Source organism: Bubalus kerabau, chromosome 3 (genome assembly GCF_029407905.1).
Source record: "Bubalus kerabau isolate K-KA32 ecotype Philippines breed swamp buffalo chromosome 3, PCC_UOA_SB_1v2, whole genome shotgun sequence".
NCBI lineage: Eukaryota > Metazoa > Chordata > Mammalia > Artiodactyla > Bovidae > Bubalus > Bubalus kerabau.
Window position 1 is genome coordinate 183005183 of NC_073626.1, and position 23346 is coordinate 183028528.

The 23346-nt window shown below is 52.6% G+C and overlaps 3 protein-coding genes across 9 annotated transcripts; 1 reads left to right on the plus strand and 2 right to left on the minus strand.

Moving 5' to 3' along the window:
• The first annotated feature begins 1343 nt into the window (after window positions 1-1343).
• On the plus strand, window positions 1344-5937 carry GALE (UDP-galactose-4-epimerase). 7 transcript variants are annotated; one of them, XM_055574159.1, is made up of 11 exons: window positions 1344-1422; window positions 3078-3294; window positions 3453-3568; window positions 3657-3770; window positions 3980-4156; window positions 4434-4547; window positions 4619-4685; window positions 4778-4863; window positions 4976-5053; window positions 5269-5383; window positions 5554-5937. In XM_055574159.1, the coding sequence occupies exons 2-11, from the start codon at window positions 3174-3176 to the stop codon at window positions 5610-5612; spliced, it is 1047 nt and encodes a 348-aa protein (XP_055430134.1). In that variant the 5' UTR covers window positions 1344-1422; window positions 3078-3173; the 3' UTR covers window positions 5613-5937. The 7 variants fall into 7 exon arrangements, with proteins under 7 accessions (XP_055430134.1, XP_055430135.1, XP_055430133.1 ...); XM_055574160.1 differs by having other exon boundaries at window positions 1350-1433; window positions 3169-3294; XM_055574158.1 differs by having other exon boundaries at window positions 1367-1433.
• A 53-nt stretch (window positions 5938-5990) lies between these two features.
• Window positions 5991-10449, minus strand: LYPLA2 (lysophospholipase 2). Its single transcript, XM_055574166.1, has 10 exons — window positions 10319-10449; window positions 8746-8849; window positions 8467-8498; window positions 8308-8373; window positions 7783-7830; window positions 7627-7697; window positions 7411-7484; window positions 7228-7329; window positions 6948-7121; window positions 5991-6868 (listed from the first exon to the last, which is right to left on the minus strand). Exons 2-10 carry the CDS (start codon window positions 8821-8823, stop codon window positions 6818-6820), a joined length of 696 nt encoding a protein of 231 aa, XP_055430141.1. The 5' UTR covers window positions 8824-8849; window positions 10319-10449; the 3' UTR covers window positions 5991-6817.
• A 2538-nt stretch (window positions 10450-12987) lies between these two features.
• PITHD1 (PITH domain containing 1) lies at window positions 12988-20687 on the minus strand. The gene is made up of 6 exons (XM_055574167.1): window positions 20372-20687; window positions 19707-19750; window positions 19258-19335; window positions 15430-15534; window positions 14682-14790; window positions 12988-13916 (listed from the first exon to the last, which is right to left on the minus strand). Exons 1-6 carry the CDS (start codon window positions 20567-20569, stop codon window positions 13815-13817), a joined length of 636 nt encoding a protein of 211 aa, XP_055430142.1. The 5' UTR covers window positions 20570-20687; the 3' UTR covers window positions 12988-13814.
• Window positions 20688-23346: the final 2659 nt, after the last annotated feature.

Sequence of the window (23346 nt, forward strand, 5' to 3'; positions counted from 1 at the left end):
CTCCGTGACCAGGACTGTTTGTGGCACAAGGTCCTCTGGGCCAGGGCAGGCGCAGCTCTAGGCACCCAGGGGAGCAGTCAGCATCCCTGGTGACTGCAGCAGGCCCAGGGCACGCCAGGCTGTGGGCCGCCCGTGTGCATGTCTTCTGCTCCGGTTTCCTCATTCAGTATGTGTGTATGTTAGTGGCTCTACTGCTGCTGCTGCTGCTGCTGCTGCGTCGCTTCAGTCGTGTCCGACTCTGTGCGACCCCAGAGATGGCAGCCCACCAGGCTCCCCCGTCCCTGGGATTCTCCAGGCAAGAACACTGGAGTGGGTTGCCATTGCCTTCTCCAATGCATGAAAGTGAAAAGTGAAGGGGAAGTCGCTCAGTCCTGTCCGACTCTTAGCGACCCCATGGACTGCAGCCCACCAGGCTCCTCCATCCATGGGATTTTCCAGGCAAGAGTACTGGAGTGGGGTGCCATTGCCTTCTCCGAATGTTAGTGGCTCAGTCGTGTCCAACTCTGCAGCCCCACGGACTGCAGGCCACCAGTTTCCTCTGTCCATGAAAGAATACTGGAGTGGGTTGCCATATCCTTTTCCAGGAGAATCTTCCCGACCCAGGGATGGAACTGGGGTCTCCTGAATTGCAGGCAGATTCTTTACCATCTGAGCCACCAGGGAAGCTCCTCATTCAGTATGTCACACCTTTATACCCACCATTCCTTAGCCCTCCCTTTATTTTAAAGAGAAACAGAACACTATTTTCTAGCCTGCTATGGTAGGCAAGGTACAAACCGTTCCGCGAGGTTGGGGGCCACGGTGTGCGTGAAGGCTGAGCGCAGTCGGCGCTGTAATTCGTGTTTTAGTCTCAGGGCTCCCTCCAGCCCTTTGGCGGGTTTTTAAAACTAGATTTTCCAGAACGGCAGCCTATGAGAGACCCATCGGCGCCGTCTTCCATCGGCGCCGCCCCTCCTGCCTCTCCGTTAAAGGGAGCCATCTACTTCACGCCAGGCTTACTGACAAAAGGTGGGAAACCTGGGGCGAGCGTGGAGCTGCGGTCTTCCGCGCCGCGCCCGGCTGTGACTCCCACTGCAGGATGGCTGCCGGGCACCGCCGACGAGCCGCATCTCCCGAGGCGCAGCGCCTGCTTCCAAGGATCGGGCAGGGGAGCACGCCAGGTCTCGCGGGCCCGGGTGCCGACCGCGCCTTCCTCCGCCCACCGCCCAGCCACCGGTCAGTACCGTCCTCTGCGGACTGCCGCGCAAGCGTCCTGGAGCCGCGGCGCTCTTGGTCCACCCGGCTCCCCGTACTGCCGGCTCCCGACCGACACGTTTCTTGGGGGCGTGACGGGGGTCGGGTCCAGGGCGGAGCGTCGGCTCTTAAAGGGACCGGTCACGGAGCACGGGAGGCGGCGCCGTTCGAGACTGCGCGGGGCGCGTGGTGCGGAGCAGGTTTGGGAAGCTGGTGAGGGGTGGGGCCGAGCGGGTTTGCGAGGGGCCGGGTGGTCCGCAGGGAGCGTCTCGGGGGTCCGGGCTGCGTTCTGGGCAGAGTTCCGCCTACGCGGGCTCGCCCCCGCGGCTCCTAGCTCTCGCTGCCTTGGCCGGGGCGGCTAGGATTCATTCATTCCCGGCCGGGGGCCTCCTCGTTCTGCCCCCATCCAGCCACCGCCCGAATCCCCGGCCTGAGACTCTAGGGCACTCGAGCGCCCAAGGCCCTGCGCCCCCTCCCTTCCATTTTATGGATGGGGAAGACTGAGGCGACAGCTGACCATAGACCACCCCGCGTGTCGGAGGGAGGACAACCTCATCGGCCTTCCTGCCTCCCTGGGGGCCCCCGCCACCATTTTCGGGGGGCCTGCACACTGCTTGGTGCTCGGTGGGGCGGGGGCGGGGGCGGGTTCAAAGCCTAGGGCAAAGTCCGGCGGGAACCAGTGGGGGCAGGGGGCGAACTGCTCGGGGAGCGGCGGGACTAGGTCCAGATTCTAAACCCGCCGTCACTGGCTATGTGACTTAAGCAAATTACTTAACCTCTCTGACCTTAGTATCCTTCTCTGTAAACTGGCAGTAATAACACCTGCCTCTTTAGGACGTTGGAGGAATTCAGAGAGATAATGCAAAAGTGCCCAATACAGAGCCTGGCACGCAGCGGGATGAGTTCAGTCTAGGGGGTTAGGAGCTGTATGAACCCAGAACAGGATTAAGACTGCTTGGAGGAAGGCGGCTGCGGGCCAGGCGGCCCCAGTGAAAGGCCTCACTGTCTGGACTTCCTCCCCTGCCAATCCCCCCACCGTCTCTGCCCGCAGTTTGTTCAGGGCGGCGGTGCACACCTGGCAGTGAAATCTGGAGCCAAAGCCACGTCTACACCACCCTGTTGAGTGCCGCCTACAATGAGGCGGGATTCTTACCGCCAGGCCAGGAGTGGCATCCGCACTGGCTGAACCAGCCTGACCGACCTGAGGGTGGGGCCCACTCCAGGACTACAGTGCTCCAACCCCAGAGCTGGGCTCAGCCCGCGGGCAGAGGCCCTACCCTGAGGCCATCTGCTGTATTTCCTGCCTCTGCCAGTTGACCTTTGCGGGAGAGGGTGCTTGGGGCCGGGGGGTGGGGGGGGTGGGGGGGGGGGGGAGTTGGGCAGGGAAAGCTGCTTACCCCAGGAGGTGTTAGTCACTGAACCGAGGAGCCAGCTTGTACCCAGTGGTGGCAGAGGGACTGGGGAGGTCTGGGTCTGAGCAGACAGACCTCTTCCTGGGCTCTTGCAAGTCCAGTGCTGCTGCCTCCATTCCTTCTGTCCAGAATTGTCCAATCTCCAGACCCCTCAGGGAAGCAATGTGGAGACTCGGGTTCCATCTTCCCAACCCCCAATTAGGGCTAGAAGTTATGGCGCCTGTGTGTCCATCTCCACCTATACCATGGGATGGGCCTTTAGAATCACTTCATCTGACCCTTACATGACCACATACTCATACAGTTGTAAACTCCATGTTATAGAGACAGAAACTAGGGCCAGGAGAGAACTGGTCTCCAAGGCCTAAGGCCAGAAAGTGATGCTCTTTGACCTTGGACCAGGGCTGACTCCAGGCCCACCCTATTAACTAGGACACACCACTGTCTCGGACACCAGTTTCCAGGTTGAAGGAGGCTCTGAGCAGACAGCCTCGGCCACTTCTGACTCTCTCTCCTGAGCCAGGCATAATGGCAGAGAAGGTGCTGGTAACAGGTGGGGCTGGCTACATTGGTAGCCACACTGTCCTGGAGCTGCTGGAGGCAGGCTATTCGCCCATGGTCATTGACAACTTCCATAACGCCATTCGTGGTGAGCGGGGCAGAGGGAGGGGGCCTGGGGCTCCAGGGGGGATGGAAGGGAAACCCTGGGTTCTAAATCCACCTCCAAGGGGTGTATGGCTGGCCATTCCCTTGGGAACCCAGCTCCCCATCGCCTCTGATTTTGATGGCCTCTGTGTGCCCAACCAGGAGGGGGCTCTATGCCTGAGAGCCTGCGGCGGGTTCAGGATCTGACAGGCCGCTCTGTGGAGTTTGAGGAAATGGACATCTTGGACCAGGCAGCTCTACAACGTCTCTTTAAGAAGGTGGGCACTTGGCAGGAAGGCAAGCAGTGGGCACTTCCGAGGGCCGGGCCTGTAAGCCACATCTGATCCCAGCTTTGCCACCCTGCAGCACAGCTTCATGGCAGTCATCCACTTTGCGGGGCTCAAGGCTGTGGGTGAGTCAGTGCAGAAGCCCCTGGATTATTACAGAGTCAACCTGACAGGAACCATTCAGCTTCTGGAGGTGAGACCTGGGCTGGGGACAGACCCCGGGAGGGCCCCGGGCCAGGCAGGCAGTACCAAACACGGTAGCAGAGCCCAAGCTGGCTCACACACTGGACACGTCTTCAGCTCCCAGCCCCAGTCTCCCCTTCTGTAAATGGGAACTTACACCTCAGCCCCCTCCACCTGGGGGTCGGGCAGGGGCCACTGACGCCTCTCCTCTGTGGGCAGATCATGAGGGCCCATGGGGTGAAGAACCTGGTGTTCAGCAGCTCAGCCACCGTGTACGGGAACCCCCAATACCTGCCCCTGGACGAGGCCCACCCCACAGGTGGCTGTACCAACCCCTATGGCAAGTCCAAGTTCTTCATCGAGGAAATGATCCGGGACCTGTGCCAGGCAGACAAGGTAAGGGCCCCTTTTGCCTCAGCCTGGGCCCCACTCTTGGGCCCCTCACAGCCTGCCCCCTGAGCCCGAGGATGGGGTCCTGAGCCACCCTCCCTGAGGCCAAAGCTGGGGCTCAGGAAGCAGCGGTGACTTCAGGCCTTTCGGGGAGGGCTGGATCCCCTGCTCCTTTCTAAGGACAGAGAACGAGCAAGGTGGGGAGGTGGGGGAGGCAGCTCTGGATTCAGGTGGGCCATACAGCTTGTACCCCAATCCCCTCTGTCTGACCTGCATCCCACAGGCCTGGAATGCAGTGCTGCTGCGGTATTTCAACCCCATAGGCGCCCATGCCTCAGGCTGTATCGGCGAGGATCCGCAGGGCATCCCCAATAACCTCATGCCCTACGTCTCCCAGGTAAGGGCGAAGGGAAAGAAAGGGGGTAGGGGGTGAGGGCCAGGGAAGGGCTAACCTGACCTCCACCCCAGGTGGCAATTGGGCGACGGGAGGTACTGAATGTCTTTGGCAACGACTATGACACGGAGGATGGCACAGGTGAGTCCAGGAGCCGGAGGAGCCAGGAGGGAGGCTGAGGTGGGACAGAGACTGTAATGGACCCCTCCCTGCAACCACTTCCTCCTCTGCAGGCGTCCGGGATTACATCCACGTTGTGGATCTGGCCAAAGGCCACATCGCAGCCTTGAGGAAGCTGAAGGAGCAGTGTGGCTGCCGGGTAGGGGGAGAAGGGAGAAGTGGGGGAGACGGAGACAGAGGCCAGGACCAATGGGGCCCAGAGGGAAGTCCATCCACCCCCACCGCAATCTCTGCCCTCCTTTCCTGGGCAGATCTACAACCTGGGCACGGGCACAGGCTATTCGGTGCTACAGATGGTCCAGGCCATGGAGAAGGCCTCTGGGAAGAAGGTAGGCTGGCAGCCCACCCTGCCCCACCCCCAGCCCCTCACACTGACATACCTGATGGGCACCTGAGTCCCGCTGTCTACTCGAGCCTGCCTGAGGCCTTGACGCCTGAGAGTGAGACCCTGCTCCACACCTCCATTTCTGGAGGGCTGGTCAGCAACTTGGTGGGTGATGCCAGGGATGGTTCAGCTAGGCTACACCCGCCCCCTCTCCTGCAGATCCCATACAAGGTGGTGGCCCGGCGTGAAGGCGACGTGGCTGCCTGTTATGCCAACCCCAGCCTGGCCCTCAAGGAGCTGGGCTGGTCAGCAGCCCTAGGGCTGGACAGGATGTGTGAGTGCTCGCCCTAACCCCCGACCCTGGGTGCTTACCTGACCGCCGGGAGAGACTCGGGGGCCAGGAAAGGGCTACTGGGGTCCAGACTGGCCCATCCTGGGCTGCCCAAGACGCTGCGGGCCCTGCACTCAGTGTGGTCCCTGAGCACGGACCTTGTCCCGTTCCAGGTGAAGATCTATGGCGCTGGCAGAAGCAGAATCCTTCAGGCTTTGGTACGCAGGCCTGAGACCCTGGCTTCCCACGGACCAGAAAAGGGAGAGAAGCAACTGCCTGCTCTCTAGCCTCTGGCAGGAACCCGGGGGCCCCAGAGGCTCCGCTACCTTGGACCCCAGCTGGGCCCACTGAGCCCACCAGGCACAAGGCCAAGGTCTCCACTGACCAGGTATCGGGTCTGTGTGCCACAGGGGCCAGGAACCCATGCAGACCACCAAGGCTGAGTGGTGTCAGCAGAGCCTTAAGACACGCCGAAGCCCCTCCTCCCAGGCACTAATTTATACTGCTATGAAGGAGCGTCCCAAAGTATTTAAAATAAACAGTTTTCTTACACTGGAGCAGATACTTGCACGTGGTCACGCTCTACCCCTTGGATAGAATCGCCCAGGCCTGAGAGTTGAAGCAGTTTCTTTAATTTTATCGGAATCCAGGACACGACCAGAAAAACACCCGAAACTACATGGAGACAGAAGACGAGACACAAGACTCCTCCCAGCTCCCCAGACCTAGCGTGGGGACGACGTGGGGTGAAGCGGCTGAGGCAGACCTTGAGCCCCAGTCCAGCCCGGCAGGCTCCAGGCCCGCGGGGGGCAGAGGGTAATGGGGAGGCAGGGCCCAGCCCCCACATTAGAACGGCTGAGGGGAGGCCCCCTCGAAAGACTTGGCCCCGTCACCCACACTCCTGCGCAGGGGCAGGGAGCCCACAGTGGCCAGGGGTCGGGTCATGGACACATTCATGATTGAGAAGCAGCTGGAGTGGAGGCAGGAGACACACGATTATCTGGGCAGAATCAGTTGGGGAGAGGTGGAAGGAGGTGGGGCCTGGGAGGGCCCCATGGGCCAAACCCTGAGGTCACCGGAGGGGGCCCAAAGCGGGGCTAGTGAGTGAGGTCCTGAGTGAGTGGGTCAGCGGCTGGGCCCCTTTCTCCCGCTGCCTACAGCCCCTCCAATACTGCTGCCCGGGGGGTGGCCCCCACCTCCAGGGAAATGGGATAAGAAAGCAGCCCAGCCCCTGCGGCAGACAGCCAGGGGGCTGAAGCCAGGAAGGAGGGCCTGGCCAGGCTTTGGCCTGTCTGCCCCAGAGGCCTGTGAGAAGAGGGGATGGGTCCAGGAGGGTGAGAAAGGGGCTCGACCGGCTCAGATCCAAGATGGTGCCACGCGTGCCAAGTCCCCCCGCCCCGTGAGCGGGGGGACTGTGCTGGGGGACAGCAACTCTGGTTAGACAGGAGGCAGCAGCTTCTCGAGAAACTCCTTCACAGCTGCCATCTCCTGGGGGTGAGGAGGACTATGAGATGCGCCTGGCCAGAGGGAGATGGGCAGGGAGAGGAAAGAGCCCCTGCACACTGACCTGGGGACAGGAGCTGTGCATGACCCCTGGGTACGTCTTGAACTGGACCCTGGCAGGTGTGACAACGGACCGCAGCTTCTCGGCTGTCAGGGCCCCAAACCGTACAGGAACCATGGGGTCCAGCTCCCCATGGCACTGAAGGATGCTCAGGTCCTTGGCACTGCCGTTGGCTGCCTGTGGGCCAGACAGGACTTAAGAGGGCAAAACCCGGGGCTTGGGCACGATCCACCCCCAGCCCCGAGGAGACAGAGGACAGGAGCAGGGTCGTGGAGACGGTCACCTGGGGGAAGGCCCGATGCAGAGGCAGCCAACAGCTCAATGCCACGATGCCAGCCAGAGGGTGGGGGCAGGTGAGGGCGGTGTAGAGGGACAGAGCTCCACCCTGGAGAAAGAAGAGGATGAGGGGTCACGAAGGGCACAGCTCAGCATCCATCACCCACCCCTGCCCTCTCTCTCCCCTCACCTGTGAAAAGCCTCCCAGGACGATCCGATTGGCAGGGATCCCGTTCTTCATCTCATGCTCAATCAAGGCCTTGACTAGGGGGAGGGGGCATAACCAGGTGGGGGGAAAGCTGCTGGAGGGACTCCAGGAAGGGAGCCAGACAAGAGGTTCTGCCCAGCACTTTCCTGGGGGGCTGAGGGGGAGAGGGAAGATGCCGAGGAGGGGCTGGGGCCTTACTGTTCTCTGCTGCTTTCTTGATGCCAGCCTCATCTTCTGGTGCGTCTGGACTCAGCCCCATCAGGTCAAACCTGGAGTAGAGGAGTTGGCAGCCACTGGGAGACCTAGGCTGGCCCTGGGCAGCTCCCTTGGCTCCTATCCCCTCCCCAAGCTCACCAGGAGGGCATCACCATCTTCATGTTGAGTGTCACAGGGATCCGAGGCCTGCGGAGGGGCAGCAAGGACGACCGTCACGTGCAGGAGGGATGAGGCAGCCACAGCAGACAGCCCGGGAGGGGGCAGGGCAGCCCCTGGGGAACCCTCCCAGCGGGCAGGGCCTGTGTTTAAGGTGTTGCCAGGCAACCTGCCACGTGGGGCTGAAGGCTGTGGTTGGGGCATCAGCAGCAGCGATGGAGAAGCAGAACCCAGCACTCGGTGTGACAGGGTTCCAGCTCAGTGGGTAAGTACTTGGGGAAGGGGGGCAGGGGGATCCTGGTCCTAGGAGTCTCGGGTCTAGGAGGCCCTGGGTTGGGGGCTGGGGCTGGACCCCGTTCCTGGGGGGTTCCACAGGAATGAAGGCTGAAAAGGGCCTTTCAGACCGCTCTGGGCCCCAGGCCCCAGCATGCAGCTGGCAGCAGAGAAGAGGCCTGGGACCACAGGACCACCCCCCTTCCTTCGCCCCTGTGCTGCGGTGATACTCACGCATGGGGACAGATGTACTTGACGTGAGGGAGCCGGATGGTGGAGAGGGCGTCAGCCCAGCTGTGCCTGTAGGAGGGAAGGGAGAAAAGGCACCGATGTGGAGAGGGAAGGAGGAGGGCGCGGGCCTCCCCGGAAACACCCCGTCCCCAGCTCACTCACCCTGTGTCTCCAAGTCCATGTAAAAAAATAACCTGGAAGAGTTGGAGATGGGGAAGAGAGCAGTCATCATCCTGCCATCGCTCTCACTCTGCCCTCCAACCTCTGGTCACCCCTCCGTCACCCCCAAGGATCTGGGGGGGGGCACTGAGGGAGCAGCCCCCTGTCTCCCAGCTGCAAGGCTACTCCCCTCTCATCACTGCCACCTCCATTCTCCCCACACCCACTCCAGCCAGTTCCCAGGTGGCCTGGGGGCTGCATGGGGTAGGAGAGGACCCTTACCGCAGCTGTTTCCCGCTCAGCTCCAGACACAGTGGCAGCGTCGGTGAGCAGGGGCACAGACATGGTGTTACCACACATACACTGCAGGGCTCCACGGCTGGGGCCTGTGCAAATGCCGGGCAGTGGTCAAGGGCAAGGCCAGGCAGCAGAGAGCATCCTGACCCAGGAGCAGAAACACAAACCCGGGCCATGAGCCCCTCAAGTACCCTAGATTCTAGCTCCTGGACACAAAGGAAAGGCAGGCAAAAAAGTCCTGGGGCCAAGCGGGGAGAAAGTGTGCCTTCATTCCAGGGCAGAACAGCAGAGGCAGCCACCCTGGCAGCCCTAGGTCTGGCACCCCACACAGCCTGAGCTTGGGCTGGAGGTGGGCAGAGGCTGGGCTCAGGAGCGTTGGTGGGAGGGGAGCCAGGGGATCCCTGCAGCCTTCTCCCCACCCGACAGCCCTCAGCAGGTGACTGCCTCCTCTCCCTACTCTACAGCCACCTCCCTTCTCTAGAGCCCTGGATCGCCTTCTCCCAGCCCTACTGGGAATGAAGGGGAGAAAAATGCCAGGGAAGGAGGCTTCGGGCCCCTACCCTCAACCCCACACACGATTTTATCCAACCCCCTCCCATCCAGTCCTCCTCAACCACCTGAGAGCCCCTGGGGCTGCCCGTGTCCCCAGGAGGCACAGGAACTCTGATCCACCGCCCACCCGCTAAATGACGCCCTCCACACCCCTCCTGAAAGAGGCTACCTGCTGCTGCCCACCACTCCCAAACAGGTCCCCCCTACCCAGCTCGACCACGCTCCGGGATTCCCAAACACACAAAAGAATGTCAAGCTGGCGGGCTCCTCCCCATCCTTAGCATCCTCCAAACTCCCCGGAAGCTTCTGCTACCAGAGCCTAAGTGCCTACCCTTCCCGCCTGTGTCCACCCCTCCCACCCTACCAAAGGGCTTCCACCTTCCCCCTAGGACCTCCGAGTGCCCGTCTTCACAGGAGGATCCTTCCTCACCTCTGACCCCGGGGTCCCTCTGCCCACACAGGAATTCATCTTTTGCCCCAAGCTGGGATTCCCTTCCTTCCCCCACTGAGCAACTTCCAGCCCTCACCCTAGGTCGTTCCTCTCAGAGTGGTGCCTTCCCCTCCTCGCAACCCCTGCGACCTGGGGTCTTCCACCCCACTAAAAACTTCCACCCTGATTCAGGGTCTCCCACTCCCCACAGTGGGAACTTCTGTTCTGACCGAGGGTCGCCCGCCTCACAGTGACATTCTGTATCCTGATCCCGGACCCGCTTCTTGCCCACACAGGGGCGTTCCACTTTTGACCCTGGAGAGCACCCCCACCCCACCCCACAGTGGGATTCTCCAACTTCCGACCCTGAAGCCCCTCTCGGCATACCCGGACCTCACCTTCTTCCCCGTCTCTACCCCGAAACTCCCCAAGACCGGCCGGCGCCTCTTCGCACCTCACTCCCCACCCCCATCCCTCACAATTGCGGTTGCCCCTCCTCTCTCGCCAGGACCCTCGTGGTGAAGCCGAGGCCACCCCAGTGCCCTTCCCCCGCCTGCTGGCCCCGGACCAGGGTACCTCCACTCCCTGGGGGGTTTCAAGACCTCTCGGGCGATTTTCTCCTCTTTCTCCGGCACAGACACACACACTCTTCCCCCCCTCGGCCGCCCCCGCCGGAACTTCCGTTCGAGTCCCGGGAACCCTGCCATCGCGCTGCCGGAAGTAGCCTGGCCAGCGCTACGGATCCCGGAAGTGGGCGTCAGGGTATCTTCGGATGAGGGCTGCCATGTTGGGTACGGTGGGACGACTCCCCGTGATTAGGCCACGTTGTTTCCTCAGGGTCTAGACGACGCACCCGTGATTCCCACTTGCTACCACCACCCATGCGTCGGTCTCCTGAAGGAGAGGCATTCTTCTTGAGGCTAGAGGCATTCTCAAGCGTTGTTTCCCGCCTTCCCATCCATTATGGTCTTGGGGTACCCACCGCTGGTCCTATTCCAGGATCATGGAGTCATACACTCCAGCTGACAAGACCCTTTGAGACTGTCTGGTCTTCCGGTCTTACTTTTAAAGATAAGGAAACAGGCTCAGGGGAGGGAAGTAAACAGCAATCTCAGGATTACTCTAATGCTGCCTCTGCACCTGCTTCCTGAGCTATAAAACGGCGGTAATAACCACCCTGCTTGCTTCACAGCTTTGCTAAGGCTCAAATGAGGTCGTGTGGAAATGCTTTATAGTGTAAAATCACAGTGTGAGGACTTAATGACTCTAAAAAGGACCCTGGGAAAAGAAGGAACACTGGCATCAGCAGTGTCCGGGGCAACTGGTCAGGAATCGGAAGTGTTACCTTAGCTCTGTCCTCGGCAAGCTATGGCATGCAGACAGTGCACAAAATACTACCGTCGGTAGGCTCCAGTTGTTAACAAAAAGGGTTTCAGTTAGGGACCACTGAGGTCGCTCTTTGCTCCTTGTTGCACCGGTAAAATGCAGCGGGACTCAGGGCCCACATAAAGGCTGGAAGGGGTGGGAAGCTGAGTTGAAGGACCACGTCGCTGACAGAGCCTGTGGACATCCGCACACAAGAAATGAGTCAGCCCTCAGCAGCTCAGGACTCACTTGCCCAGTGTAACCTATGCTGATTTTTCTTTGAACTGAAAGAAAATAGTATCTGAAAGCTCAGCAAAGCACTTTTTCCCAAGAGGGGCTTTGGTTTTAAGCGCTCATTAGGTCAGAGGTGGCCCTGAACAGGAAAACTTTTGGTCCAGAGGTCCACAGCAGACCAAGGACCCAGGACTGGAAGGGGAATGAGTGGATGAAGACAACACACCTGCCCCTTCTCCCAGACTCCTGGTTGGGTCTGCTTGTGGAAAAATAAGCAATTCCTCCTGCACCCCAATCACTTGAGACACTGTGGCAATTGTAGCAAACTCTTCAAGTCAGTTCAGTTCAGTCTCTCAGTCGTGTCAGACTCTTTGCGACCCCATGAATCACAGCACACCAGGCCTCCCTGTCCATCACCAACTCCTGGAGTTCACTCAGACTCACGTCCAACGAGTCGGTGATGCCATCCAGCCATCTCATCCTCTGTCATCCCCTTCTCCTCCTGACCCCAATCCCGCCCAGCATCAGTCTTTTCCAATGAGTCAACTCTTCGCATGAGGTGGCCAAAGTACTGGAGTTTCAGCTTTAGCATCATTCCTTCCAAAGAAATCCCAGGGCTGAACTCCTTCAGAATGGACTGGTTGGATCTCCTTGCAGTCCAAGGGACTCTCAAGAGTCTTCTCCAACACCACAGTTCAAAAGCATCAATTCTTGGGTGCTCAGCCTTCTTCACAGTCCAACTCTCACATCCATACATGATTACTGGAAAAACCATAGCCTTGACTCTTCAAAGGGAAGCTCAAATTCAGAGGCCTTGCCCCAGAGGCTACCTATGACTAGTGCTTTAATAAGTGGGATTAATGAAGGGCTAGTCTGCTCTAACGTTTCTATCTTTATTTCCCCCCTATTCCAAATTAAAGTCATTCTTTTTTATCTCCAAATGACCCAAGTGACATAGAAAGCCTGTGGTAGAGTGAGTACTATCCTTAGTACATCAAGAATAATGTTTGCATTCTGGTTGATTTCAGACTGCATATTTAGAAATTCTGAGGCTTGACAGGCTTGGTGGTGGCAGACTTTCCCCAGGACAGGCTGGAGAAACAGGCGAACAACTGTGTGGGCCGATTCAGAGGAATTCTCTCAAAAGGATCAAATTCAACACTAATTCCCATTATCAAGTGTTTCTATTTTCTGCAAGGGAGAAAATACTATTTCAAATCTCTTTTAAGATACTTAAGTCCAACTGGTGTACTGACTTTCAAAACTTAAGTCCAAAGTCTTGGGTCTACCATCAGACTGTATCTGCTGCTCACTTATTTTCCTCACTGTTTCTTCTGATGAACTCGAGAATCTGTTCTCCCTTATTTTTGTAAACTTCACCCCACAAGTTACTTCTTTACGTGAGAAAGGAAATCTAAGGGTTTTAACCTCAGCTTCTTTACAAAATGTGGGTTAGTGGGTGTAGGAGTTTTTTTACCCTACTATACACAATGTGGCCTGACCTTTTCTAGAGACACTAATCTAGTGTTGATACAATTGTGGCACTTATGATCTACCTAGTCCAAAATAACAAGAGATTTCAAAATTTCATACAGTTCTCAACAAAGGTGTCATAATTACTAAGATCACAAAAGAATATACAAACATTAAGTCTGGCAAGGATTTATTAGGAAGCTTATTAGTCACAGTGAATAAAAAGCCATGAACAGAAGAACTGAGATCTCCAAATTCTGCCATTGGGCTTACAACACTAGTTAAAAGCTGATAAACATTAAGGATGTCCCAAAGAGAAGCATATCAAAGTCCCAATCTTACCCTGACCAGGATACCCACACAGAAACAATGCTCTCCTCAGACTGCTTACCTGGGCAACAGGAAAAAAAGACCCTCCCAAGCTATTAAGCAACATCAGGAGATTTCTGCTCTTCAAGCTATAATACGGGACACTGGTGCATGACAGACAACTCCAAGCTGGGCAACTTGACAAGAATGTTGAAAGATGACAGGGAGAAGGAGCAAGCAAGGACAAGTATTTCTAGCTGGAGACCCTCCTGATGGTTAATACAAACACAATGCTGAGGCTTCAGAAAGTTTACTGCAGCCCAGGAATAGTTTCCATTTTAAAAACAAGTCACACAATAATCCTGCCACAAAGCAACAAGACACTTGGGATCCCATGGCCACATAAACTGGGAAGGCAGGCATTATCCACGGTCGCCAGGTACTGACCAGCCCAAGACCCAATTTCTGTAGGGCCCTAGAGAACCACGATTGTTCCTTGGCACCCACACAACCCTTCCTGGGGGTGCGGTGTCTTCCATAGGCCAGGTTTCTGCAGCAAGCCCCAGAGACAAAGCTTGGTAGAGGCTGTGGCAGCCAACTCTCTTTGGAGCCCCATCTCTCTTTGTCCTTCCCAACAGGATGTCATACTTCTTCACCAACACAACACCTCTGTGGGAGTCTTGGCCAGCCCTTAGGAAATAAAGTGTGTCTGTGGGGTAACCTGATGGACCTTGTGGTCAGCTGGGTTGGCTGATGCTTCATAATTGCAGATGGTCACCTCATGTCGGCGAAGCTGCAAGAAAATTAAGAGGCTGGGTCAGCTGGCCACTTCCCAGACCATACACTGAAGTAGTCCTTATTCAGGTTCATTTCTAGACATCATCCTCTAATTTCATCCACGTTCTGATGTTTTTTATCCTGAGAAGTCTGCACTGTGTGCTCAGCTGCATCTGACTCTTTGAGACCCTATGGACTGCATCATCCCACCAGGCTCCTCTGTCCATGGGATTTCCCAGGCAGAATACTGGAGTGGGTTGCCATTTCCTCCTCCAGGGGATCTTTCCGACTCAAGGACTGAACTCACGTCTCCTGAAGCTCCTACATTGGCAGGTGGATTCTTTACCACTGAGCCACCTGGGAAGCCCGTGAGAAGCCTGGATAAGATCAAATCAATGATTCACCCTGTAACTTAGAACATTCATTTCTCCACTATAATGGAGGCATCATGAGAAGAAGAACGTGTCTATCTTGTTTATCACCCTATCTCTGTTGCCTGGAACAAGAAAAGTTATTAACAATGTTAAATCAAGGGAAGAATTTTAAGGTGAAAAACCAAACTGGTATCAACTGTATTATTTCAACCCCCTTAAAATTCCTATAGCCTGTCAAATGAGATAGTTTACAGTGATGAAACCATGAAATATTATACAGACTCAAAGTAATCAATGTCTCACTTGCTCTTTTTCCTTTCCTTCAAGCTCCTACTAACACAGCCTATAGCTACAAACACATACGTGCACATCATGGAAGGGCAAGAACATTTCCAACCCCATCTTACCTCAGTCCATTCTCCTCTCAGGCCAATATAAAAGACCTTTGTGGTATCGGCTCCGAAGTTTTTTGAAATATGAATTGAGAGGTGATAGACATTTGAAAAACGAGAAATTCTAGAGGATGGAGTAGAGAGAAGACAACAATTAGAGGTCAGTGAGCCTGCTCACCACCACGTTAAAAATGTCAGTTCCAGCTCCGTCTTGTGGTAAAACCCAGACAAATGTCAGAGACTCATCTTGGGGTCTTACATCTCATTCTTCTCCTCTGGACAAGCAATTAATACAGTGAACATTTACTGAAATCGGCCAGATCTTGTCCAAGGCAATAGGGACGAAAAATAATCAATACTGCCCCCACTGTGCGGCTACACAGGGATTTGAAAGCAAGCTCAAAAAAGAAATCAGTGAAGAGATATGTGGTCACATGTAACTTGGCTGCTGTAAGCCCACTATGCAAAGAGCAATTCTGAAAACATTTTTCCTAAGACCACCCTAGGAGCTCATTCAGATCTGTCTACTGATTCCAGGTTAACAAGTCTGTGGCTTGCACTGAAACTCTGCCAAAATTTGACCAAGCCTAGGATCAGGACTCTCCACTGTTTTAACTTGTTTCTGATGCTAAGACAGCAGAAGACCAGCCAAAACCAAATTGCAAGCCCAGTAAGCACTGATGCACAGATGCTCCCTGCAAACAAGGGAGTGCCTGCTATTCTCAGGAGAAGCCAGAGAGTGGAAAAGAGGCCCGGTGCTTACTTTGTAGCATACTCTAATTCCCCTGTAAGATCCCGGTTCAGACTAAAGGTCTGATCTGGCTCCCTGTCTGTATCATCAAAGGACATCTGTGGAATGTTCTTGTACCTGAGAAAGGAAAGGGGAGAAAAATCAAGAAATGTGCATTATCACATTTTTCAGGTTCTCAAAACTTCCTACTGACTCCCCTCAGTTCTATCAAAAGGAGATAACATTTTAGAAATGACATTTTACTGGCATTTATACACAAATATCTTTAACCCAGCAAGAAAAGAGCTGAGAACTGCAACACAAGCCAATAACATCTTTGAGTGGGTTAAAATCACATGAGAAGCAAAACAACAAAAAGACAGCTCAAACTGGTCACAGGCAGCAAATGCATGGAGAAAATAAGCAACTCAGCACATTCGGACCAAGCTGAGGATGTTAAATAAAACAGCTTACTCATGGGGAAAAAAATACTTTGGCAGAAACATATTAAACACAGTTAAGAGATAAGATCAGGTAACCCAACATTCAGTCTTTCCTCTCTGTCCAAAATTATCCTATATACCGAGTCACCTTACAATTCTTAGAAAAAATACAACCAGGGGATTTCCATTCTGAAAAGGGTATAAAAGGCCATCAACTCACAAGGCGCTTTGGAAAGTCAAGTAAAACTGCTAATGAGGAAAAAAATTTTTTTTCAAAGACATATCTAAGGAAGACCAGTCTCCTCTATAACTCACAAATTCTAAAAGACTGAGCCATACACCTCAATCTCTAGAGTGTTTTGTTAACACACCCACATGGGATGGGTCTAGATATCAGCTACAGCAAAACGCATGCAATATAAGAAAGCAAATGTTTGCTTCAAAGTGTTTCTAAGAATGATGCACAGCATAGTACTACTACCAACAGTAAGCATTTATGAGCAGCATTATGGGAGGCAGTGCTCTGAAGCCAGACTTCCCAAGTTTAAAGCCTGAGTCACTGACCAGCTGTGTAATTTTGGGCAAGTGATTTAACCTCTCTCTTAGTTCCTCATCTGTAAAATGGGATTAGTGATAGTGCATATCCCATACAGCTGATGTGGATGTTAAACTGAACCAGTTTTAAGAGACACACTTGTTAAAAATTTCTACTACTGAAAATTTCAAACATACACAAAAATAAAGAGAAAAATATAATGAACCTCCATATACTTACTACTAAGTTTCAATAACCAACATTAAGCCAATTTTGCCTATCGCCCCCATTTTGTGTGTGCTTGATCCTTTTTTGGGGGGAGGGGTAAACTGTCAAATGATTGTTTTTTGGTGGGGCTTTTTTGTTATTGTTGTTTTTTCCAACTTATTTATTTTTGGCTTCACTAAGTGGCATGTGGGAATCTTAGTTCCCTGACCAGGGATCAAACCCATGTCCCATGCAGTGGAAGTACCGATTCTTAACCACTGGACCACCAAGAAAATCCCTATGCTTGATATTTTAAAGCAATCCCAAACATATCATTTCACTCATAAATATTTTTGTATATATCTTTATAGAGTAAGGACTTCTTAAAAAACCTATCATCAGTTAGGTTCAGTTCAGTCACTCAGTTGTGTCCAACTCTTTGAGACCCCATGAATCGCAGCACACCAGGCCTCCCTGTCCATCACCAACTCCTGGAGTTCACTCAGACTCACATCCATCGAGTCGGTGATGCCATCCAGCCATCTCATCCTCTGTCGTCCCCTTCTCCTCCTGACCCCAATCCCTCCCAGCACCAGAGTCTTTTCCAATGAGTCAACTCTTCGCATGAGGTGGCCAAAGTACTGGAGTTTCAGCTTTAGCATCAGTCCTTCCAATGAACACCCAGGACTGATCTCCTTTAGAATGGACTGGTTGGATCTCCTTGCAGTCCAAGGGACTCTCAAGAGTCTTCTCCAACACCACAGTTCAAAAGCATCAATTCTCCGGCGCTCAGCTTTCTTCACAGTCCAACTCTCACATCCATACATGACTACTGGAAAAACCACAGCCTTGACTAGATGGACCTTTTTTTGGCAAAGTAATGTCTCTGCTTCTTAATATGCTATCTAGGTCGGTCATAACTTTCCTTCCAAGGAGTAAGTGTCTTTTAATTTCATGGCTGCAATCACCATCTGCAGTGATTACTATTTTACAATTAACAGTTTAACAATTAGCAATAATTCTTTAATATATCTAACAACTAGTCTGTGTTCAAATTTCACTGATTTAAGTCTGAATTTAACTTTTCTAGATGGGTCAATGACATGTCATAGTTGAACAGATGCTATGTATTTCTTTATTATTGGTTCACAAAATAATGGTGCATTTTATAATCAATGATATCTTAGATTTAATAAAGTACAAAGTGCTTAGAATGGAGGGCTATGTAAGTATTGGCACCTGAGGTGCAAGACTGGGGACATACTAGGGAATTCCCTGGTGGTCCAGTGGTTAGGATTCTGTGCTTTCACTGCCAAAGGCCTGGATTCAATCCCTGATCTGGAAACTAAGATCCCATAAGCTGTGCGATGGAGCCCCCAAAATACCCACACACACACACCAGAAACAAAACTGGGCACATACTACCTTCCAGATTTCTTCTAAGCTCTTCATATGTTAACAGCTCATTTCTCTCCACAATCTTAAGAGGTTCCAACTATTTTTACCATTTTACATATGAAAAAATGGAGATATAGAAAAGTATACTGCCCAAAGCCATGCAGCTAGCAAGTGGCGCAGCCAGAATCTGAACTCCAGTTTATCCCAGAGCCCACTCTTAACCAGAATGCAGCACGGATGTCTAGTCTTGTCCAGCCAATCCATCTCCCAAGTAAATGAGTCTCAAAAAGCATCAACTCAAACCCACTTCATTTCCTTAAAATCATTAAATATGTGGGCTTGCTTTCCAATTCATGTTTCTAACATTCAAAAATAAGGTCCAGTTCTTAAATCTTTCACTTAAATTGATCGATTTTTCAGAAGAACTTCTTATGTAAAGGTCTTCTGATTTCTGTTTCTACAGCACAAGTGGTGTCCCCCTTCTTCTAGAAAGGCTGCACTGAAATAAGGCAGCTTGTCAGAAAGGGAGTACTAGCTCTGGTATCAACTGATTCAGTGTTACAACGAGGTATACGTGTGTGTATACCTCATTTGCTCAGTCTTGTCCGATTCTTTGTGATGCCATGTACTGTATCCCACCAGGCTCCTCTGTTGATGGAATTTTCCAATCAAGAATCTGGAGTGGGTTGCCATTTGCTACTCTAGGGGGATCCTCCCAACCCAGGGATTAAACCAATGCGTCTGCTGCACTGGCAGGCAGATTCTTTACCACTATGCCACGTGGGAACCTGCTACAAGAGTTATATTGAACTTTGCTAACTAAAGGCCATGCAAACTCAGCTGGAGTTATCCCATCTCAACAAAACACACAGAAAGATTGTAATTGTCTAAAACAGTAAGGGAAAACATTGAGGCTAACCCCAAGAGTAGAGTCCTTAAAAATAATTTGAGATCTGCAGCTGGGTTATTAAGAAAATTGCAAAGTCATCAACAGTTGGCATTTAGAGGATGCTCTCTGAATGAATGGTGCCACAACAAGTACTTTGAAAAGAGACAAGCTGCTGGTCCAAAAGATATCTAATCTAAAAATGTCGTTAATTCAGAAAGAGATTAGTGTATTCTGATGCAGAACAAATATATGACTTTTTTTTTTAAGAGGAGGAGGGGATATTTAACCCAGTAAAAAGAAAAAATTTTGCCAATCTGGAATAAAGCATTGTCAGAGACCAGAGAAAAAGGGACAGAAGCTTCTTGAGGGCCAAGACCCTTGCCACTTACAGTCTCATCTCAGAGGGGTGTGAGTCATCATCTTCTCCCATTATAATGATGCCTTTTAGCTTGACATTGCCTGTAAATCTGCCAGAATGCAAAAACAGAGGGTTGTCAACCTGGGTTAGAGTCTCTGCTGAGCTGCGTGACCCTGGGCAAGACCCTTCCCCTTTCTGGGCCTCACTTTACTCCCGTGTCAGACTTGTACTAAATAACTTCTAAGATCCTGTCTGCCTCTGGCATTCTGCCATTACCTTGACCTCTCAGTTATGTTTTAACAAATGTCTTTCTTTGCACCAGGAAAAGTTTTGATCCTTTCCTACTCACACACCCACCTCAGTAACTTAGCCCATTTCTAGAAACAGATGTGTGCTCTCGATAGAACCACTGAATGAATCCTGATAAAGCAACTGGGTTCAGCCTATTTAGCCTGAGGCAAGCACCAAGAAAATACTTACGGAATATTAAACAGAAGCTCTTCATCTGCATCACTTTCAACAAACTGGAGGAGAGAGGAGAAAGCAACAAATTTCAGACATTTTCCACCCTGTTTTACAACTGGCATGCAATGCAAATAGTCAACCTCCCTCTGTTCTCCAGCATATACTAAATTCCAGGGCCGACTAGTCTCCTGAAATTGTGTACCAAGATCTGTACCTCTGCGGTCCACAACTTTCAAATGGCTCTGCAACCCCACAATGGTAAATGCTCTAGATAGGATCACGTGCTTCATCTCCCAAAGACTGGTCTTTGGTCTTCATCAGGTGGTTAAGTTGATCAGGCAGCCATTGGGACCGGTGGTCAAACGATAAGGAACACGCCCTCGTGGACATGCTCCCTCACTAACCCCTCCCTAATCCCTGGAACTGCACGCTGGCCGTGTAAAAGCAAAGCGCCCCTTCCCGTCTCTGGTCCTCAGTTCCCCGACCTGCAAGATGGGGAGATTCAACCCTGTTCGCCTCTCAAAGGGCTGGAAGGAGACGGGCATGGGAAAGCGCCTGGCAATCGGGCCGCGATTATTTTTAACTTCAGGAACTAGGCTGACAGAGCAGCCGGGTGGCCTGAGGCCCCGCGCAGGTCTCTGCCTCGCCTCGGCCGCCCGCCCAGGCCCCCGAAGGCCCACCTTGGAACGGTCCGTCCGCTCCTCCCACGGCTTGAAGACGCCGCGGCCGCTGCCCTCGCGGCTCTCGTTGAGGCACTGCAGCCGCTCCAAGTCGATGCGTAGGTACAGGCCGTAGGCCAGGCCGCGCTGCTCGGGCGGCTCCTCCCGTTCTGCGGCGCAGTGGCAGCCGCCCCCGCCGTGGCTGTGACCGTGCGACATGGCGACGCCACCGCCTGCGCGTCCCCTCGGCCCTGCAGCCGTCGCCGCCGCTCCCCGCGACTCGCTCTTTTCGCTCTGGCCGCCAAGCGCGCCGCTGCCGCCGCGTCTTAACAGGCGCCCCTGAGTGGCGCATGCGCGTGGGAAGAAGAGGGCGGGGCTTGGAGAGGGCGGGGCTCGGAGAGTATGGACGTTCGCTTAAAGCGCTTCCCAGTTGAGTTCTGTCGCTCAGTCGTGTCCGACTCTTTGCGACCCCATGAGTTGCAGCACGCCAGACCTCCCTGTCCATCACCAACTCCTGGAGTTCATTCAAACTCACGTCCATCGAGTCGGTGATGCCATCCAGCCATCTCATCCTCTGTCATCCCCTTCTCTTCCTGCCCCCAATCCCTCCCAGCATCAGAGTCTTTTCCAATGAGTCAACTCTTCGCATGAGGTGGCCGAAGTACTGGAGTTTCAGCTTCAGCATCATGCCTACCAAAGAAATCCCAGGGCTGATCTCCTTTAGAATGGACTGGTTGGATCTCCTTGCAGTCCAAGGGACTCTCTAGAGTCTTCTCCAACACCACAGTTCAAAAGCATCAATTCTTGGGCGCTCAGCTTTCTTCACAGTCCAATTGTCACATCCATACATGATCACAGTAAAAACCATAGCCTTGACTAGACGGACCTTTGTTGGCAAAGTAACGTCCCTGCTTTTCAAGCCTGGGAAATTCACGTTGACTCTTTCAGTCCTGAAGATGGATGCTATTGCTCTCCCAGCTTCACAGATGTGGAAACTTAAGGGGAAAAAAAAAAAGGCAGAGAGATTATGCTGGTGTTCCCAGTAAATGGTGAGGTCGGGTTTCCAATCCTCCTCCTCCTCCTTAGGCTACAGTCTGTTCTCTTTTCGTTTTACCCACCAGCGTTTTTTGGAGGAGCTGGTGATAGCAGTGATAAGGCCCTGAAGAGTAGGGAACACAAGGGTATCACTGCCTCACATGTGCAGGCTTAGGCGCTTAGAGCTCACGAACCTACATGATCACTTTCCTCACAGTGGGCTTCGTGTTGGAGACCACAGGCTTTATGGACAGCTGAATCTGAAACAAGTCCCGGGTCTGTTATTGACCTTGTTACAGCCGGAGTAAGTCACGTTCCCCATCCTGAGACTTCGTTCCTCGTCTGTAAAGTGGCAATAGTAGTATCTGTTTCATACGATCACAGTGAGCATTAAATGAAACACTGCACTTCAAGAAAGCGCAGTTGCTGACACATGGTAAGAATTCAGTAGTCAAGTCAAATCTTGGCTCAATCCAAGCTCTACCACTTACCAGCTGTGGGGCCTGGGCCAATTAATTTAACCTCTCTAAGTCTCAGTTTACCCTCTGTGAAGTAAAAGGATTGGACTAGATGACCTTTAAGTCCCCTCCTCATATGACATTTCAGAGCAGTTTTTTCAAACTGCTAGTTATGACCCATTAATGTCTTAAAATCCGTTGAGGAGGATTGTGACCAGCATTTAAAAAACTAAATAGAATAGAATTTAAAACTCAGAATGTATTACACATTTTAGACTCAGTTTATGGAACTTTTGTTTCAGCTTCAGATTTGTATACTCAGGTGCAAGTTAAAATGCTTTTCATCTTGTGAGTTTGTTACTGAACCCAGGTCCAGCTGATTGCTGCTCAGAAGTCATTATATAGGTTGATGGAAAGGAAAGTTTGCTTTATTTTGGATGCCTGAAATGGAAGGCAGAGGGGTTTTAGAAAATGCCTGTCCAAAGGCTGACTCCCCAGCTCCCCTGACACTTAAGGGGCCAGAGTTTTTCTAGACTGAGGGAGGGGGCTACATGCAGAAAGAGCAGTCAGCCCTGACAGTCATCTTCAGATTGGTCATTGGTGGTCCAACCAGTATCATCTTGATAGTTTTAGGCACAGTTAATCTTCAGTTCCAAGGTCAGTTTGTTTGCATTTCTTGAGGCCAGTTCTTGGAATTATGGCCACTTATGTCATGGCATTGTGTTGTCAACTTCTTCCACCTGGTGGAGGCTTCAGTATCTATAAGACAGCTCACAGGATATGGCTCAGAATATTATCTGTAGCCCTTGAGAAGGAAGTAAAAGGTCCTTGAATATGCTTCACGACTACACTATTACTATGCGGTCTCCTTTGACTGCTCTTTGTTTCTGCGTTTTCTCACTTCTCTGATTAAACGTATTCTTTGGCTAAAGTGTTTTTCCACAGAAAAAAAGGCAGGCTGAGGACATGGAAGGGGGCAAGGACCGTAGACCTGCTCTGTTTCAGGTTGAGATCAAGGGTGGGGAGCACTGTTTAGAGCTGGAGTAATTCTGGTTTGGGGGTAGACTGCGTGCTTATTCCTTGGTGGAGACGGGGAAAGATAGGATGCAGGGACAGTAAAAGGATACTGTGAATATCCCCTGCCCTTCACTTCTGGCTCCGAAGTATGCAGACGAGACTGAGGGCAGCCACAAAATATCCATCTCCTCAAGTTCCATTCAGAAATATTTTGATGTCCTAGTTCAATTCTTTGTGAAGCAGGCAAGCTTGGTTCTGATTCAAATAGCTCAATGTCATGACCTATTCCTGCTTTTACATTACAATTTCAGGGATCGGGCCCAGCGTGTGCTAAACACTTAGCAAATACTTGTTTAATTGAATGATACACTCAGCAGTCCTTCTTTGGAAAGACTGTGTCCCACTTCAGGACTAACCCAGGCCTTACCCTGCCCTTCTGCCCATTTTTGTCTTCTTTCCTGTCATTTGCATCATTGTCAACCCTTA